This window comes from Chelmon rostratus, chromosome 6 (assembly GCF_017976325.1).
Source record: "Chelmon rostratus isolate fCheRos1 chromosome 6, fCheRos1.pri, whole genome shotgun sequence".
Taxonomy (NCBI): Eukaryota; Metazoa; Chordata; class Actinopteri; order Chaetodontiformes; family Chaetodontidae; genus Chelmon; species Chelmon rostratus.
In genome coordinates this window covers 6,946,072-6,967,131 of record NC_055663.1, presented here as the reverse complement: position 1 = coordinate 6,967,131, position 21,060 = coordinate 6,946,072, and the positions used below count along the sequence as shown (strand labels likewise).

The 21,060-nt window shown below is 41.8% G+C and overlaps 1 protein-coding gene across 2 annotated transcripts in view; it reads left to right on the top strand.

The window, feature by feature from the left end:
• Nucleotides 1-21,060, top strand: part of ndrg4 (NDRG family member 4) — a 56,048-nt gene that overhangs the window by 25,817 nt on the left and 9,171 nt on the right. For both annotated transcript variants that reach the window (XM_041939841.1, XM_041939840.1), the window contains exons 2-5: nucleotides 3,012-3,102; nucleotides 5,685-5,843; nucleotides 8,837-8,875; nucleotides 19,489-19,594. In XM_041939841.1, the coding sequence (XP_041795775.1) occupies nucleotides 3,025-3,102; nucleotides 5,685-5,843; nucleotides 8,837-8,875; nucleotides 19,489-19,594 (382 nt within the window). In that variant the 5' untranslated portion in view covers nucleotides 3,012-3,024. The remainder of the gene's footprint in view (nucleotides 1-3,011; nucleotides 3,103-5,684; nucleotides 5,844-8,836; nucleotides 8,876-19,488; nucleotides 19,595-21,060) is intronic.

Sequence of the window (21,060 nt, the reverse complement as noted above, 5' to 3'; positions counted from 1 at the left end):
TTCCAGCAGCTGCAAAGAGGAAGCGGGTGGCCAAAAAACGAAAATACTCAGATGAATCATCAGACGATGAAGAGTGCTTCTGCTTTGTCTGTGTGTGCCTGTGCCTTGTCTCAAACGGCCGCCCCGAAGAAAAATGGGTGAAGTGTATCCAATACAGCAAAGGGCACACGAGGCTTGTAGTCCAGGGTTCACACTTTACTTGTGTTGGAACTGTGACTCTGCGATGACTCAGATTAGGCCATGCAGCCGATGTCAGGGACAAAATGTACGTTGAGCTGAGTGACTGAGTTTGGCTCATTCATGTTGCAGCTACTTTTGAAATAGAAACAAAGAAAGAAAGAAAGAAAGAAAGAAAGAAAGAAAGAAAGAAAGAAAGAAGTCAAAGTTCAGGACTAAATATTTGTTTTTTTACCATATGTTGTTCATTTACACTTGTTTTTCGAGTAAGAAGACACTTTGGTCTGCTTGACTTATCTCCTACATGTATTTGCTTACATGGACTGTTCCTTGTGAGTGCTTTACAAAGGCAGCTGAACTTGCTCGAGGTTGTAGAAGATGTTTCCCCTCTCATCCAAGAGGCTTCTTCAGTTCTAACTGAACCCCAGGCATTCATCCTCTCGCAGGATTGTTCACACCTTGGGAGTTATTGAGGTCACATGTGAGTCGTAGACCAACCCGGCCATCATTTCAGTCGTTGCTGTCACATGAGTCATGGTTTCAATAGGTGCTAATGGGGGAGTCATGGCCTGAATGGGGGGGGGGGGGTCGTGAGTCATGGTGTGAATGGGCAGCCTGAGATCTATAAAAATAAATGAGTGTAGAAATCCTCTACTTTCATATATATTCTTATTTGTTGAAAAACATAATGTGAAAACTCACCTTGTACAGTGTGACAACTTACCCAGTGATGGGGCAACTTTCCCGCATCCCTACATTTGGGGGACTCCAGTCCCCTGTAGCAATCATGCATGTTCAGTGCTAGCATTTCAACACACTCTATGTTAATGGTAGCTGAGTAGAATTACCTAAAGTACAAACACTGACCTCACAGCAGTTAATGATTTATTAGGACCTCCACGTTAAATTGCCAGTTCACTGCCCCCTCTGCCAAACACCAGTTGTCCAGTCTTATCCTGACATCTTTACAGAACCAAAAACACAAAAGTAAAATTGTAAAGAGCAGATTAATCATACACAACATGCGTGTCTGCACAGGCTGCCTAACAGTAAGATAGCATTACTTCAAAGGCTGACGAGCTTACTACATTATTTTGTGAGGTTAGATGTGCCATTACATAAAGCCCATGACTAGCACATCTCAGGATCCCCCAGTGTGTGTAAGCTGGCCCTGGATGCAACTGTATCAGAGGATAGGCCTGACCTGCTCTTCATTATTTGGAGCAGCCATACTCCTCACCTGAAAAGCATTACTTTTGCAGAACTCATCAGTTCATCTTCACCCTCAAAGCTTTTTACTTGGACTAGTGAGTCTACCCTGTTTTTCATTGTAAACTGCATATGTGCTGGGTGAGAATAAAAGCTTGAGAGGTGTAGCAACACTAACAAAGGTGGGCAGGTCTTAGGGTTAATGCGAGGCATTTCAGAGGAATAGCCATCATTTGCAGCGACCTGTTGTGAAATGACTGTTATCTAGACACACTTGGCCATTATCCATCGCTCTGACCTCACATTATCTGTGGAAAAGTAGTTCCACAGACTGTTGTTCAATGTAAGAGGGACTATAAATAATATCTGCCAGTTTTAACACAGAGCACCAGTCCAACAGTACCTCAGTCAGGTGATGTAGTATCAGTAGGAACTCAATTCAAAGTGTGTGTGTGTGTGTGTGTGTGTGTGTGTGTGTGTGTATGTATGTAGCAGTGTTTGTGTTGTGCTCTTGGATGTCCCAGGACTGATCATAATCATCTAGCAGTGCTATTGTACTGACACAGTCTGACCCCACTATTTGTCTGTGTTGATGCATCGAATAACTGTGTGTTACGGCTGTCCGTGTGTGTGTGTGTGTCTGTGTGTGTCTGTGTGTGTGTTTGTGACCTCAAACAAAAAAGGCCAGTTTAATTAGACCTTAACACAGCCTCAGTCCTCTTGTTATCTTTGGGGCAGCGGCCTGTACACTTCCAAGCTCTGCTTTTTCCAGAGCAATCTCGGTCAATAAGCATCTGTGTCAACTTCAATTTTCAAGTTTTTGACCTCCATTAGTGCTGCAGAGCAGCGTGTTTATGAGTCCCCGTTTGTTTGTCTTATGCACGTGCACAAGGACGCACATGCACACGGGTGACTGTCAGTGGTTTCCCGTTATTCCTGTGACCTACAGGTGATGGTTAGGAAAACAGTGATGCATCAGCAAAGGCAGAGAGGAGAAGAGTGCATGCTGGTTATGAACGAGGAAGGTTTCAAAATGCTCAGATGTAATGTTTGCAAATGTTTTTCTGAGGAGGAAAAGAGGGTTAGACCTTAAAGACACACTTGCCAGGTTCAGAACCTCTAACATTGGAAAGGATTTACATCTAGCTTGAAATCTATAGCATCACTGCTTTTGTAGTCTTGTTTTATAGTAACCTTTTATTAAATCTCAATGTGTACTGTGGCTGTTTATTATCACTATTATCTTTCACAAATAAGTTTTCCAATAAATCCAAAGCGAAACTAATTCTCATCTGGATTCCATTTCCTCCGTCTCCAATCAGTTTCTCATCTGTCAGATGCTCAGATTAAACGCTTCAGTGCAACATTCAATCAGCGATCTGAATCCTTCCACAATTTCACTATGTGGACTTGTGAAATTGCTCCATGAAGGACGGTTCCATTCCATTCAATAGAATCTGAACTGTCATCATCATGTTAGACACTAGCAGCAACGCAAATGCACATGAATTTATTTTTTTATTAAGTCAAACACAAACACCGCTCTGCATGATGAAATAATAGTGTAACCTTAGACATGTGTGTGTGTGTGTGTGTTTTTGTGCTTGTTGCCATGGTGATTGCAGGTTGCTGTCCAGGATGGCGGGGATGAAGGAGCAGCAGTTCACGGAGGAGAAGCCCCTGCTGCCGGAGCAGCGAGGAGTGGACTCGGACATGGTCAGTCCGCCTGCTTTATGTACTGTGCATGTCCTCTGTGCCGTTAACCCTCTCGTCCGGGTGTTCACAGGCTCATCAACCTGTGCAGGATGAAGGACTCTGAAACTCTCGGTGCATTAAGACAGAGATGTTTGTGCTCATTAGCCGTGATGGCTCATAATTAGACAGTGTGCTTGTTTACCAGCGGAGGAGGAAACTAATGAACTCCATCCAACCATGACTCTTTGATAACGCTATGAAAAGATGAAAGCTCATTTAAGCTGAGAGAGAGTGGTGGAGGACAAAGAGCGAAAACAGAGCAGGGAATAGGCAGTGGGTGGTTACATAAAGGCCACTTATTCCAGTCCACTTATCCATAAGCAACAGGTTGGGGCTGACTCCAGGGCTGTTGAATGTTTGAGAGCCACTTGTTGCGTGAAGTTGGAAGTGGTAGAGACATGCCAGATCTAGCTGACAGAAAAGCGACTTGAAGAGGCCCAATTTGTGCCTGAAAAAGACAAACTCCCTCCTGAAACAAGCATTTTCTTAGTGAGGTGAGTTGGTTATAATGCCTACAATTCTGCGTGAATGGCGAGTAAAACGGTAGACAAAGGGTGCTTGATTAAAGAGTAATGAATAAAGATCTAAGAGCCAATTATGAGAAGGCTGTTTTTATTACAGTGGGAAGCAAACAGGCGGCAAAATCATTACTGGCCAGAATAGCATGAAAACAACATATTGAACGAACCATAAATAAGAGAAAGTAAACATAATTAAACATGTTAGCTTGACTCATTTGGCCAGTGTGTCAGAAACGACACTGACCATCCAGGAGATTTTTTTTGACTCACTAGCTTATTAGACATAGCCTCAATATGCTGCACATCAATACTAATGACTAATTCTGTTATTGATCGGCTCATCTAGCAAAAGGTCATTATGTCTGCTCATTATGACTCGCAGCTTGTAAATTATCGAGGCCATCGACCGCTGCCGCATCGATCCAGTCGCATGTTTGCGTGACTCAACGGGGCGCTTGTTTTATTGTTGTGTCGAAGGCGACGTCAGCTGAGAAATGCTTGCAGTTTTGCCTCTCCCAGCTCATTTAAAGTCTGTGGCTCTGGTGTTGTGCAACAGTGTGTTACTGACCTTTAAGAGCAGTAACTTAGTGATTACCTCCTGGCACAAAACACTGGTGAAACCCTGTAAGTCATGTTGGACTGATGGTGCATTCACTTTGCCTGATGGTAGTTTGGAAGTTTTGCTTTGTTGGAACTGATTTGAAGCTTCGAGATGTCAGGAGTGAAGGCTGATTTTGCTCAGCTTTTCACGCTCAAAAACATATTCCAATCAATAGAAACGGTCACATAATCATTCATTTTGGTAGTTAAGTAGTTTTTCGTTACAAGTACAGTAGTAAGGAACAACGTTCTTCCATATGTGCCACAGTTTTGTCTGCATCAGGCATGAACAGAAGGTGTTGAGTTTGCAATAAACATGCAACGTGTGATTAGACTTTCAATAAAAAATTAATATAAATAACGTTTGCAGAGAAACATTTCAGGTGATGGTTGCAGTTTGGTTAGGTTTAGGCACCAAAAGCCTTGGTTAGGTTTAGGGAAATATCGTGGTTTAGCTTAAAATGTCCTGTCATTATCGCCCCCTGCTGGTAGAACACCATCATACGTGCGTACTTTTCATGCATAGGCAAGGCAAAACTTCACACTGACATGTTATCCTGTAGTGGGCTGACAGGTCTATCACATGCTATGGCGTGACTAGACTGTTTCATATGCTGATTTTTGGGGTTTGGGGAGCGAGTGGACTTATGACTTCAGTATGTTTAAAATCCTGGCTGTAGTCCTGAAAATAACATAACTAGTACCACCTTTTCCACTCTGAAGCTTATATTTATTTGTCGTTGCCGTGTGACATGAATGCAGCATAGTGCTAGCTAAAAGTTGCATGTAAACATCCTGCTAAAGGAACGCTCAACATCTTCAGCTTGACCTTTCTTATGATGCTGGAATAGAAATGAACAGCCCATCCTCACCAGTAAAACAGCCCCATAAGACGTCTGTGCAAGCAGGTTATTACAACCAGTATTCATGCTTATTGTTAGGCCGCGACCTCTACTAGGACTTGTTTTTATGATGGGAGCAAAGGACAAAGTCGGGTGACATAGGACTAAAAGCAAGAAAGTCCACACACTTTTTGTTAATGTAATGTACTTAAGTAACATATTTAACGCAAACCACGATTTTTTCTAAACCAAACTAAGTAGTTTTGTTGCCTAAACCTAACCAAGCTGCACCTGTTTCACAGCATTAACACATGATAACAAAGGTCTGGTATGACGGAGGTCCGGTCTAACCTAAACCTGAGCGTCACTGACCTATGCTGTTGTTTCAATCAGAGAATGTGTTGAAATGAAGCAAAGTGAGGCCAGAAGTTTCTTCTTTGGAGCTTTAAAGGTTTAAAGGTTTAATCACTGAGCACATTTCTAAGACTTCCATTAACATTGCATCAGAAAATGAATCGTGAATGATGTGCATCACATTTTTATGTTTACTGTATGTTGCTGCTCTCTCTTCCCAACACAGCAGGATAAAGGAGAGGAGGCGTCGGGGGGGTTACCGTGCCCCGCCAGCCCCGCGCCCCCTAACAACCCCCCTCCCCCCAGCCGCCCCACTCACCGCTGGCATGTCATCGCGCGGCACTGGCTCCGCCAGACCCGCCGTCGGGCCAGCGGGGTCCTCCCGGTAACTACCAGAACCACCAGAACAAGCAGAAACATCTGACTGCCAGCACACTGAATCTAACACACACAGCCAACATGGAACACAGCTGAGGGCAGCAGAGTGAAACCGTGAAGGAAAAATCACAAGGAATCCATTAAGCAACATTTTAATGTTGTTGCTAGTCGTAGTAAAACTGCTAGCTAGCTTTTTACAGTGCTCAAGCTGTAACAATGCATACATGTGCTGTATATAAAATGATTATATGTTTTCTTTTTTATATAGTCTTTATAAGTATAGTAACTATAGTTGTTTTCTGTACATCTTAACCTCCTTTGGTAAGCTTTGTATTCTTTCATAGCAGCCTTTTGACATAGTGCATACATGTTTTCCTAGAAAACAAGTTGTTTTTTTTTTTTGTTTTTTTTTTGCTCCTTCATCTCCATTTATAGCATCTCTGGGATAAGACTTAAATAAGTCGGTCCCCTGATCCTCCTGGACCTGATAATTAAATTTAGTGCCGCAGTAATTGTGCTTTTTTCAGCAGAGAGATCCATTTGAAAAGCCTAAAATCTGGGCCAAAGTCTACATTCACCAAACCAGTCTCCAGACCAGACTCTGAGATTGGCACATTACAGCAGCAAACACAACGCTGCTTGGTCCAGCACATCTCCACAGCACCGTATCTCTATGCAGCCTTACATAACACACAGCCTGTAGGATCACCTGGGCAGGCTCTTGGCGAGAGGAGGGCTCACAACATCTGCAAACATTTATTTCCACCAGTCCACTGGTCAATGAAGAATGTCTCTCAGAGACCTCCGCTAAGACAATATGATATACATTTTTCCAAAACGATGCAAGCCAAACATTTCACATAGATGTCACTGCCTACGGTACATGCTCCGGGTCCTCAGTGCTCCCCCCTCTCAGTGGGCTCAGCGCTGCACACCCTCCACATACACTAGCACGGGGTGGGAGTTATAAGGAAGAGAAGAGTGACACCTGCTGGTCCGACCACCGTACTGTCATCACTAACATGTTTCCTCTGAAAACAATGAACCATTTGCATGAAATCCGCAGGGACTGAAGTTGCCCTTTCAGCTGGGACGAGAAATCAATTTGATGGATTTCTTCCAGCTCACATCTTCAGATGCTCGGCTGACGATATAGTAGCATATTGGAAAAGTCAATAATATTCCCAGGCAGCTTCAGGTCCTGTTGTTTTTAGTGACGCGTTTCTCTCTCTTCAGGTGTGTCCCTGTTCTGACTTAGTTCACTCAGTGGAGTGCCAGTCCTGTCCTTTCTTTTCCAGTCTTCACCGCTTATAACTTACAATATGACTTTCTTTATTCTTTTCCCCAACCTTAATCCACCACTATTCCTTTTGACTTTGTATACTGTATGTACATTATCCATCATTAATCCTGTCATGTTTTCTTTCAGAAATATCTTCAAAAACTCCCACATGAACTCACAAACTAAGAGCTTACTTGTGCATGTTTAACAAGGAAGCAGTGTGGAAACCATCTGACAGTTCTGACTAACCTGTGTAATCATGTGCACGTCCTTATTTTTTCTGTCCAGATTTGCAGATGTTCCTGCTCTGCTCGAAGCTTGACAAAAGGCCGCAGAGCAGGAATGAGCTCTTAAATAACATGCGCTGAAATAACACAGGTTAAGATCAGTGAACTTTAACTGTCGTGTTGAAAAATGACAAAAAAAAAGACTATCACAGAAATCCATTAAATGTTGCTCTTACGCATCATTATCCAGCACATTAGCACACATTTAGCTGTGGATGAGAAACCTGTTTTATGTCAGTGCATCTCCTCATAATACAGAAACCAGATTCTTAAAAAGTGAGCGCTGCGTGATAAAAAAATCATTTTCTTCAAGACTTGTGTCCAAAAACATTTTGCCTCACATCCAGCGTGTTCAAATACTGGAAAGCTTTGACTGGCGCTGGCGCAGCTGTCACTTCCACTGAAACCGGCCGTTATCAATCAGTGTCTCTGAATTTTTAATTCTATTTTGGCAGTGAAGGAGTGAGACTGCCTCGCGGGTAATCTCTCCTCGCCGCTGTGGCCAGATGACAAAAATGCTATTTTTATGCCCCGATCGTATGCCCCAGCTCATCTTTGTTTACGGATGGAGATGACTGTTGAGGTGGCTTGCTGTGGAGGGAATCTGGTTGCTGTGCTCTCTCTCATCCTGTATTAAAAAACACCATCTTCCCTCACTTTTTACTGCTGGTTTGTTCCCAGTCTCCCACATGCACTTAAGTAAATCATATTTACTGTCTCTCTCAACTGAGATACACTGGATGAACAGATGTAGCTGGCACTCCATAATGCTTTCAAAGGGCCACTCCACCAATTTTTTACCAATTTTGTGTCACGTCTACTGTGGCTCTTGAGGCTGACAAAATAACCTCTGATGATATTGTGATGATGTCATCAGAGTTATCTCATCTTGAGCTCGGAAATTATTATTATTATTAAAAGATCTGTTGCTACATTATGAGAAATGTCGCATCCAGTGTTTTTGGAGCTAAAAGTCAGACTATCCAGACCTCTGTTTAGTCAGTTTTCACCGTTCTTTTTAAAACATGTCTCCTGTGAATATCCAAACCTATTGCAGTGCACTGCTAAATAACTGTTAAATAAGTTCAAATGCATACAGTGCAATTTTATGAGCAAATTCTTGGATCTTTGTGCCTATCACAGGTGCAATTAATGGTAAATTTGATATATATCACACATTTCTGTGTATGTTCAGAGACAGTTGAGCATGATATACTGTACTGCTGAGGTGCTTCTGGGAAACTGTGTTTTTCTGTGTCTGTGGTTTGGACCTACAGTGCACAGCTTGTGCTCCTCTTCTGCTATAGTGGTCTACAGGTGCAACAGTGGATGCACCCTTTACTGTGTGCGTGTGACTTCACACCGCATATCTCCTGCCTATCTTAATTTTTTGTCTTTCTGTCTTCTGTCTCTGCTTGTCTTTCTCTGCAGGAGAGCTGCGAACAGCTGATGCCGGCAGGGGATTGGAAGGTATGAACTGATGTGTGTGCAGCTGCTCTGCTGAGACTGAGCCCTCTTCTCCCTCCTCTTACCTGCTCTTATCAGTGCTCCTCGTCTGTCATGTTCTTACTGTGTATCATCCATCTTTTTTTGTTTGTCATCTCTCCGCGCCTGCTCTCTTGGGTAAACAGCGATCCTTGCCTGAGTCCACAGAGAAAATAAAAAGAGGTGGAAGATAGATATCTGTAATTCCACAAGGCTAAATATAACAAGGATGATAATCAAAACCTTGAGATTATTCAGCAGAAAGACAATGGCTTGAATGATGGAGTCATTAATGCAGCAGGAAGGTCCTGAGTTTGAAGCCATTCTCCACTTAAGGCCTTACTGTGTGGAGTGTGCGTGATCTCCTTGTGTGTGCATCCAAAGACATACTGGTTAGGAACAGATAACTCTAACATGCCCACAAGAGAGATTGTGAGTCTGACTGTCTGCCTTCTGTGTCAGCACTATGATAGACTGGTGACCTGTCCAGGGTGTACCTGCCTGTCTCCCAGTCAATGCTGGAGCACGACCCTGCACAGGATAAATCAAGATAATGAACAGATAGATGGAAAATGACAGTTTTCTGATTAATAGCGGTGACTCAGTGATTAGCCTACTTGGCTGAGATTTACAGCTTTCAGGGCTCATTTGCACCATTTTGGAACCAGTTCTCCCACACTTGGTGTGTCAAGGTGTGCCACATTTCAGCTTTGGAAACTAAAATAACCTCAGCCTCAAAACAATGTGACAATGTGACAGTGACAGTACCGAGATTTTTCTGTTCAATTTCACATTAGCTACAAGAGCATCATCTTATCTTTGTTATTGAAGTGCCACAATTTCAGTTACCTGTGAGCGTTTTAATACAATAATAAGCAGTAGTTTTAATGCAAGCTAATGCTACGTACCAAGAACGAAGCAGCAAAGAGCTGAAGTGAAGCTGAAGGGAGCAAGAAAAAGGACTCTGATACAGGTTTTTGCCATGAAACATTGAAGTTTATCAGCCAGGTCCTGCTGAGCAGTGGTATGATGATGATGATGTAGGAAGAAGTCCGCTGATACAAGCTTGAGTTAAAGAGACCTTTATTAACAAGCAGGATCAGATCAGATGCTGACCATCTGAGAGAGCTTCAGGGTCAGATCAGAAGACTCTGCCCTTCACATACAGACAACACAATATATAGCAAGACTGTTTATCTGACTCCACCCATACCTTTCCCTAGCTTAAAGACCAGATCATGCTCTGGGCATTGTCCCACTGAGGAATGTTCTCCTTTGTGACAATCTATGTCTACATCTAAAGTTAATAGTCCTAATAGCCCCCTAAACATTACTACCTCTGGTTTATCTATCCCGTATCTGACCCTAGTGGCCTCACATACCACAACTAAAAGTGGTCTCCATTCCAGACATCAGTTTACCCCTGATCATGCTTGATCTGACCATATACCTCAACATAATAAAAGCTGCCCCCTATTTGAGTGTACCACTCCCAGGACCCTGGTATTGTGCATGGTAGCTCACTGGTTTACAAGCACACTCACATGGATTGGAGCTATTCCATATGGAGTCATTTATTACACCTGTGCTTTACTTGCTATGCTCCATTAATGTGATTCATTTATACAATTCAAATTGAATATAAGTATTGTTGCACCATGAGTATGCATTAATTGGATATTTTACTCCAGTTTTAAACTTGAGCACCTGAATTCTCCAGTTTATGAACTTGCATGGAGCATTACGCCATCAGTTTGAGAAGTCCTCTGGGTTTGTTTTTTTTTTGTTTTGTTTTGTTTTTTTCAGTTGATAGATAGATAGATAGATAGATAGATAGATAGATAGATAGATAGATAGATAGATAGATAGATAGATAGATACTTTATTCATCTCTGAAGAGAAATTTTCACACAAGTAACAACTCTACTATCTTATTTTAGTCAGATGTGCTAATTGCCAGAGAGGAGTCATGAGACCTTTCCTATGAAACACCTCTGTCTAGCACTCCATCCTGACATTTCAAGTTCTCAGAAAATAACACAGCATGTGAAGAGCAGTGTCGTCTCTGCTAGCTGGCTGCCTGTGAGGTAAAGGACGCTGCCTCTATCTCCCAGAATCAATTCTATAAGTAATTAATACCTTTTAAAGGGCATCCGCGTTTGTTTAGCCTTTAGTCATGTCGTTATTTATAAAACCTCGACAGTGAAATGATCTTATCCTGCAGATCACTCGAGGTGAAATTGCTCCAGGTTATGTCAGTTCATGTTAGTGACACAACTTCTGAAAAACATCAGTAGAATGCATCATTAAGCTCAGTAAAGGCTGTGAAGAATTAAAAAGCCAACAACTTTTTAATTAAGATCGAGACGAGCTGCTATAAAGGGTGTGCCAAATCTGAAAACTGTAAATATACCACATTCACTCATTCAGTCAAATGTATGACTCATTTAACCGAACTTAAAATGACTTTGTTTTTAATTGAGGTATCTCAAGTGATGAAGTATCTCATAGGAAATTATCTTAAGACGATACTTAATAAATCCAAGGAGCCTCAGGTGATAATTGAACCCTCTGATCTTATTGCTTTATGTTCCTCCACCATAAAAGATGGCATGGGTTGTGTTATACAGTATATTCTGTATTTTATTAATGCAGTGTCCCCGATGCAGTTTAAAGTTTGAGGGCCTACACTATTCAGGAAAATTTGTTTTGATTTTCTTGAAACAATTGTAAAATTTGAGTGCTTAATCAAATCATTTTAATACCACCCATGGCTCTACAAAGATGATCATGGAGACATTTAGGATGTGGTAATTACTGCAATTACTGCAATAAATTGTTTAATTATTCTCCTCATTAAAGTAATGGAGGCACATAATGGCAGCTGATGTGTCGAGACAGCTAAGACTGTAATCATGTGTTAACTGCTTTTGCAACATGCTCACATGCCTCACTCTCAGAGACATTTCACACTGACAACACACTTGTGCGTGTTGGTTAGTAACTATATTTACACGTAATTATCTAGTCCATACATAAAGGGCGTCTGAATAGGAAAGAGGAAGTCACTGTGCCCGATGGCTGTTCTTCAAGAAGTAGTTACAACACAAGTCACTGTCATTTTTATATTTCTCCTTGTGTAGAAATGAAAAAACAATGTGTAATGTGTTAATTAGTGAGCTGTAGAGATGGATGAACTTTAGACAGTGAAGCTATCTGTTTCCCCCTGCTTCCAGTCTTTATGCTATGCTAAGCTGCTGGCTCCAGCTCCATATTTTGTGTACAGACATAGTGGTATCGACATTATCAAACTCTTGCCAAGAAAGAGCATAATCCTTTCTAAAATGTAAAAATATTCTTTTGACAGTTCAGCTTTATAGATGAATATCATGGTATGATTACTCTTTCTTGTCAGTAAGGAATCCATCCAGCTTTGCAATACAAATTAAAATAGTGTAATATGCTGTGATAGACTGGGTTTACAGAAATTGCCTGTCTGTTGGTGCAGGCATTGGAGAGTACTACTGCATATATGAAAAAAAAAAAAAAAGCTTAAAGCTGTACGTGGCTTAAGAGCACGCTGTTAGACAATTGTATAAATTGCTTCGACTGATGTCACTTGAGTCTGTGTTGGTTGGGCCTGAAGACTACAAGTTTGAAAATCCAGAAAATCAGAAGGTGTGGAGTATCGCTGTTTCTGCAGCATTGATTTTGATGTGTTAAGAAAAAAAAAACGTATTTATTGGTGGAGTACTCCTTTAAGTGATGATGGGGCAGGATGGCATTGCAGAATGTCAAGTAAAGAAAACTTAACAATAGTTTTACGGCTTAGGAAGACATTCAGACTTAATACGTACAAAGAAAGTGTTTATAAGAGTCACTTAAAATGACAGAATATTCAGCAAAACAGCTAGATACACATGTAGATGATACTAATTCTCATCTGTCCCTGCCTACATTAGCTCATACACTATAAGAGAGTCAGTGATATGAGACATCCAACAAGCCTGGCACATCTTCATAAGAGTCGAAGCACAACATATCACATTTACATTGTGATCTTAAAAAGAGGGAAACAGCTTACAGGTGTGATTGTGTGTGTGTGTGTGTGTGTGTGTGTGTGTGTGTGTGTGCGTGTGCGTGTGCGTGTGTGTGTGTGTGTCAGGTCCGGGGTGTTATGTGTTATTGCACTGCATATAAAACAGGTAAGAAGATAGGAAATGGCAGCATTACTGGAGAACCTGCTGACACAATCATGATCTAAATGCCTATAATTCAATCAAAAGTTCTGCAAATATAATTAAATTTAATTAACAGTGTCAGCCATCATCGTTCACACTTCCACCTACTCTGTTTTGTCATATGCGGGTGTACATTTCTTTCTCATATCAATATTTGTTCAAGCTCCCTCCCGCCCATCACTGGTCGTCAAACGCCTGCTGGCAGAGATTGTGTGTTTAAAGTGGACGGAGTGATGCAGAGTCAGCAGCGAAAGCGACAGCTAATCTCTGCTGTGGAGGAAAAGGGGACAAAGTCAGAGAGAGAGAGGGAAAGCAAAGAGTGGCGTTTCAAGTTGAGTCAGCATGCCGAGTGTTCTGTCAACAGGAAAGTGGGGATAGAGGGAGAGAGAAAAGAGGGGATAGACGGAGAGAAAAGGGGGAGAGATGGGGTTGAAGAGGCAGGACAAAGAGCTGGGAGACTGGTGTGTGTGTGTGTGTGTGTGTTGGTGAGAGTGTGTGTGAGCTGCAGTCAGCATGATAGCGAAACTGTGACACCATCACTGTCATGTGAATGTGCACGTACACTTCTCAGCCTTCTGCAAACGTCAGTATTCTATTTTATTTGGAGTGGAGAGATACTCCTGAATGTTAAAGCATTAGTGTTCAACTACACTGACTTTTATTTCATTTCCAGAAAATTTGTACCTGAGCTGAGACCTCAGCAGCATTCGCCTCCTCGGCTGCTTCTTCTTGGAATTGTGTTAATTTTGCAGGGTTTAAATGAAGAAGAAGAAGAAAAAAAAAATAGCATGATTATGCTGTAATTTAATTATTTCTGTCTTCTTCCTGACCCAACAGAGCAAGTGAGGAAGGTGTGGGTACAGCTAACCATACCGAAATGTACAGTGCTATGTCCACCTTTAAACAAATTATCCTCTCAAATTTAAGGATTTGATTTGAATCCCTCTTTTTACCTTTTTGTAACAAGATAAAAGATGGTTTCACATCCGCGGTGTCAATGAGAGCAAGAGAGCAGCTGAAACAAAATGGAGGAAAAGTGGTCTCATAGTTCGCTGTAATATATACAAAGAAGCCATGACTGTCTATAAGAAAGCAATACATCATGCAAGAAATGACTACTTCTCCAAGATTATTATAGAGAATGCTGGGAAGTCTAGAATATTATTCTCCACTACTGACCAGCTACTCAACACTGCCCCCACCTGTCCACATTCCTCTGCAGCAAATTGTGAAGAACTAGCATCGTTCTTCCTAAAAAAATAACCTCAGTCAGAGTCAGCATTGCCACTGATGTAACTACTGATGACTTCAACAAACCCTGTCAAACAGATGTAACCATGGGAAAATTCACCTGTCTGTCCCTGAGTCGAACTCCTCCACCTCCTGTGCTGACAGTGTATCTACAGCAGTTTTAAAGCGGGTGTTTGACTGTGTTTCAAGTCATGTCCTGAAGATTACAAACACATCTCTGCTAACAGGCATCTTCCCAGATGCCTTCAAAATAGCTGTAATGAAATCATTTCTGATAATAATGCACTCACCAGCTATACACTGATATCCGACCTTTCATTCATCAGTAAGACACTGGAAAAGATAGTTTCAGTGCAAATTAACTCCTTTCTTAAAGAAAATAACATTCTGGAGGATTTTCAGTCAGACTTCAGAACAAACCACAATGCTGAAACTGATCTGACTAAAATAACGAGTGACCTCTAAAGACTAAATTCTGATGAAAATAAGCTTTCAGTTCTTGTCCTCTTAGACCTCAGTGCAGCGTTTGATACGACTGACCATGATATCTTAATCAATGGTCCTGAACAGTCGGCTGGTCTTTCTGACTGTGTGTTTAACGGGTTGTCTCAGAGATCATCTGTCTGAGAAACATGTAATCTGTTTTGGGGTTGCAGGGAGCTGCTTTGGTCCATTACTGTTCTTATTATACATGCTGCCACTTGGTGACATCATCAGAGAGCAAAATGTGTGTCTTCGTAGTTATGCAGATGACACACAAGTGTACATCTCTGCCTAACCAAATGATGCTGCAGCTATAGACTCCATTACTAACTTACTTTGGCAATAAACAAATGGATGATCAATAATTTCTTAAGGTTAAATGAGGACAAAACTAAAACCCTACTCGTCAGCCCTAGAACAAAAAGAGAAATGCTGTTTAACAATCTGGGGAAATTAAGTCCCTGAATTAAATCTGAGGTTACAAGTCTTGGTGCTATTTTATATTCAGATCTAAGCTTCAAGTCCCACATCAACAAGGTGATGAAAACTTCATTTTTCCACCTTAGAAAGCTAGAACACGACCATTTATAAATCAAAAAAGATGCTGAAAATCTGATTCATGCCTTTATTTCAAGCCAACTTGATTATTTTAACACACTATTTACTGGCCCAATAAAAAAAAACAAAAAACACTGAGAGTCTTCAGCTCATTCAAAACTCTGCAGCTATTTACCAGAGCCAAGAGGAGAGAGCACATCAATCCGGTTTGAGCTACTCTGAACTGGCTTCCATTTATCACTCATCCTCCTCCTTGTATACAAAGCCCTTAATGGGACCAAGCTACATTGCTAACTCGATCATTTATTAACTCCCTTCAAGAACACTGTGATCATCTGCTGCTGGTCTGCTCGAGGTTTCCGACTACAGCTGAAAGAAAATCAGGGATGCAGCCTTTGTCCATTACACCCCAAAGCTCTGGATCACAGTAACTACAGATATCAGGGAAGGAGCTTGCTGAATATTTTTAAAAGAAAGCTAAAAACTCTCTCTTTACTTTAGACTTCAACCACCTGTGACTTTCCTCATACAGGCCTGAAACGTTTGTGTTTGTCTTTCACTTCTTTCAAGTTCTTATATTTTAAAAGAGCTATACAAATAAAGTTTATTATCATCATTATTATTATACCAGGTATGTCCCACTGAGCTTGGAAACCTCTTTGTTCAGGGAGACCTGGCAAAAACAACATGAAAACATAACAAGACAAAGCAAAAGGAAATCAGTGAATGAATTTTAACACTGTTACTGCGTTACGTACAGGTGTAGCTGGGTCTGAAACATCTGAGACATGGCCATGCCTCTTAGTTCTGGTTAGACGCCTGAGTCCTGAACAGTCTGAAGCCGCTCAACACATTTTAACAAGTGAAGAAGGCTGCGATTCTCGGTCACTTCTGACTAACTTGTTACGTCCAGGCTAACTGCAGATTTACAGGTCCCCGAATATTTTTTATGAATAGATTTGGCCTCATTACAGCTAATTCATGAATGGCAGCTGTATTGTTTTTTCCAAGAGGCTGGCACACAGCAAGGTCGCAGAGGAAAACAAAAAGGCAGGAGAGCAGAAACAGATCCGAGTTGGAGCAGTGGTGCTGATGGGAGAGTGCCTTCAGTCTATGACTGAAAAGACAGCTGGCCAATCCTGTGGAGGGGAGGTAGCGCTCTGAGCGAATCATCTCCAGCCTGCCCCACACCCTGTCTCGGGTGCCTATAGAGCGTGAGGAGGAGGGGAGGGGGGGAGGAAGAGGAGGGCTGCAGCTCTGAGCTAAAGAGTCAGGGTGGGAGTAGTGCAGAGCAGACAAAGACACTGCAGCAGCCTGCAGCATCTACCATCCAAATCTCCATCCTACAGCGAGTGCTCACCAGCACCTAGTCCTTCAAAACAGGAGAGGTCTGGCTGCTCGTCTGCCCGTCTGCACACCCCTCTTCCTCCTCTTCTTCCTCGACTAAGAGTACAGTCACTTTGGAGCCATGCCTGAGTGCTGGGACGGGGTGAGTGGCAGGAAGGAGTGTGTGATGGAGGGATGTGTACTTCACCTGAGTGTGTGTGTGTTTGATTTAATCATATCGTGTGTGTGTGTGAGTGACTGTATTTAGATGTGGTGTCACCTGCGTCAGAATAAATTCCCTGGTCTGATGATGGTTTGTGAGCTGCTTGTGTTTGCCTGGAAATGTCAAATTTGTTGTATTTCTTTACGAAAAAAAGAAAAAATTCATATTAGTCTGAGCCAATTTTTGCTGGCAGTCAGCAAAGTGCAGCTGTGTCACAACGAATGTATGGAATATGTTTTGTCATTATGTTCTGCATTCAGAGGGAGAAACTGCAGCGTCAGTGTCAAATGATGGGTCATTCTTTGACTCTGGCCCACTGACACACTTAAGCTCGCCAACATAGCAGTGTGCCGATGCGCATATCTCTGCGGCTAAACACATGAGAGTGTGTGTGTGTGTGTGTATGCGCATGCATGGCTGTGCAGAGGACGTGTTAATCCTTCTGCAGTATCATCCATTTTGGCAACCTTGAAACAGCTGAGGAAAGGAAGAGAGGACAGAGCGAAGGGAATTTGATGCATCTGATTTTTCTTTCTGCTTCATGTGGTCCATGTTGCACTGTGACATGATTTTTGCTCAATTTTTGGGCTTCGGGTGATGATTAGCTCAAATTAACCCCACTTATCATGTTGCTATGGAGCATCCGTCATTTTATTTTGAAGATTTTCACATCCACTCAGAGACGTTGTAAATTCCTCTCTGTGTTTTCCTCCTGGACGTCTGAAGGTCACCACAATGCAGTCACTGAAAACAGACTCTGAACAAAGCCCCTCATGCCGTAACTGCCTCAAATTAGAATGCTGATTGCAGATAACACTGATGTTGACGCTGAAATAATAGAGAGATAATCTTCCCAGATTAACTCATGACTGCTGGCTGCATGACTATCTGCTGCTGGGGGGGGGGGGGGGGGATTATGTAGAATTTTAGCAGTAAGTTGGCTGCATCTAAAAGTGCTGTTTGTTTCTGTACTGTGAGTTATTGGGAGGTCTTTAAAGCACTCCATAGTGAACGCGTATTAAATTACAGATAGCAGACGGCTGCTGAGAGATGCTGCAGATTGACAGTTGACAGAGGATTTCACTCAGTTGTGTCTGAATAGTTTCAGGTGTGAAGAGATGCTGAGAGGAGGGCAGTCGTGATGGCACGGCAGTGTGTATCAGATCTCAGTTTGTTTGGTGTAAAGCATCTGCATCATTAGTAAAGGCTTCAGTGCAGTTTACAGCCGAAACGAGGCTTAATAATCCCACACCACTGCGGTGTGTTTGTGTGTGTGTGCGTGCGTGCATGTGTATGTGTGCCTACATTGCGCAGCTCATGGAAACACATATCTCCTACCTCCATTTTGAGTTTGGCTGTCTCTGACCAGCGGACGCTGACAAAATGTGGGTCATAACAAGACAAGTTTGGTTACACAACAAGCCAAATATTTGGAGCAGGCGGTCGAGATTTCCACTTTGGTTTTATACCAGATAAATGAAAAATCATTTAAAAATCAGGAGGGAAAAAACAGAGGACTTCAAATAGACATTTTTTTTGTAATTAAAAGCAAAATCCCGAATAGACACTTTAAGTTATTATCTGGTATGTTCTCAAATAGAATACCAACGGTTTTGGGATATAAGAAGAGTAGTTCTAACTTCCCTAATTTTGACCTTCCATTCAAATTTTGTTTCATGTTTGGCTTTTTGTTTCAATGTTTCCTCCCACGTTTCTCACATTTTCAGGTTCTTTGTTGTCAGGGTCTTCAAGTCATAGGTGTTTTCTTTCAGATGCCATTTCACATGTTCTACCAGTCTGTGTTCATGAAGATCATGTCTCTCCAAATTAAAAGGCTGTTTTGTGAATATCTGAGTGGTTTTTGGACATAGACATTTCACTTTCATGCAGTTATTAATTATTGAGATCTGTTTTTGAGTCATAAATGAAAGTGACTCAGCAATGGACTCTCCTCAATATATGCTCATCAGTGGTCTCACCCTATAAGACATTACTACATATTTCAAACATTAATTCCTGTTTTCTTTTGTCGCTGTAGAAATCTTAGATTCTCCGTCCTTTAAAGCCATTTACTATACGCGATGGCAGAGCATGACATGTTTAGTCAATCCATGTCCAATAATTTGCTGTCAGGACTCATCGTGGTCACAGCTCACACTAATTAAAGACTTTCTCGTTATCTAACTTAGCCCCTGCACCTTTGTCATACAGCTGTGAAAGCTGTAACACTGATGATTAATAAGGAACAGTCCTGCACATATTAATGGAAAAGGAGTATCTGACTGAAGTTCAGGCAGTTTAAATAATAAGTATCTTGCACAGTGTTTAAAATGTGCCACAATGAAAAACACTTGAGATTATGGATCACTGAGGTGTTTGGTTTTTTTTTTTTTTTTTTTTTATATCACCCCTACATCTGTTTACCTAGTGAGGATTCAGGTGCACATGTTGTTACAGAACCAAATGGCCGTGTGTGATCCACCAGGTGAGTGAGAGTGTGTTTGTGTGTGTCACAGGAACATGATATTGAGACCCCTTACGGGATGCTGCACGTGGTGATCCGCGGGGCACCCAAAGGAAACAAGCCTGCTATTCTCACCTACCACGATGTGGGACTGAACCGTGAGTATCCACCAAAAATGTGTGTGTGTGTCTTGACAGATCTTCCAGGCTTGTCTGTAAGGTGTTCCTGCACTTTTAGAGGTGATAATTAGCCTTCCCGCCTGCACTCACACACATATACATCTATTATCATCTCCAGCAGGGGGTCCATGTCGCCGGCGTCACGACTCAACCGGGTATCACGTCATGTAATGAAAACGCCCGTCCACTGTGTCAGTGTTACGTTTTGCAGAGGGATGAAAGTTACAACAATAAAGTCTGCTTAGATTTTCAAAATAAAACTTGCTGAGAAACATTTCAGGTGACACTGCAGTTTGGTTAGGTTTAGGCACCAAAATTACTTGGTTAGGTTTAGGAAAAGATTGTGGTTTGGGTTAAAATCACTTTAAATCAATCAACATTAGCTACTGGATTCACACGGAAACCAACCCATCTCCTGTGTGAAAGATCACACAATCCACCTCCTCCCTGCACAGACTTTATCACCCTTTATTTTTTCCTTTTCCCATTAATATCAAGCTTCACATTCATACAAATGTCACAAAAAGTCACACTGACGCTGTCTTTTATATACATATAAAACGTCCTTTATTTAGCTTTGCCGTGATACTGGGCTGCAAAGCAAGGAATAAGTCATATGGAATTAAGTTATTTGTTTAAGTGTGTTTAATCAGGAAGTCATTGAACAGTTTACTGTACCTGAAGCATTAGAATGTATGTTATGAAATCACTTCAGTTTTTTTTCAGATTTTCTGTCATGGATTCAATCAAATTTTTCATATAACAAAAGGTAGCAGAAATATTGTTGAAGTGAGAAACGCTGAAGTCTAAAGGCTGAGTGTTGACTGCCATGATGTTGATGTCCCTCCACAAAGTCCCAGTATGCCCTATATGCCAGCATTTAATACAGGCTGAGTGGTCAATAATCTAATAAAGGGGGGGATAATGATATAATCTCGTGTATAGGAGAGGAAGGACGGATATGTAGAGAGATGCAAAGGAGATAAAAACAATGAGGCAGGGGTTGTCTTAAAGTGGGATCAGTGGCGACAAAAATGGAAAAGAGGAAGAGATGAGGAGGCAAATGAAAGGGTGAGCGTGAAATGTAGGTCAGAAAAACATCCCCATCCTGCGGAGGGAGGCAGGGCGGGGCCAGCAGCGCTGCGGCTCTGCTTTGATGGGTGGAGGTGGGATAGGGATGGTGGGGGTTTGGAGGATAGCGTGTCATGGACCGAAGCTGATCCACAGCTCTGCTGACTGCAGATATCTGGCTTTTGTCATCTGTCTCGCTGCCTTTTGTCGGTCCTGTTCCTTTTTATTGTCATCATTAAGCTGATTATCCATCTCATTTAGAAAAAAAAAGATGCAGTAAACAACACAAAGCAATCCACTTCAGCCAATGAGGAGTGATGCAAAAAAAACAAAAAACAATTGAATAAAGAATAAATCACATACATCAATACATG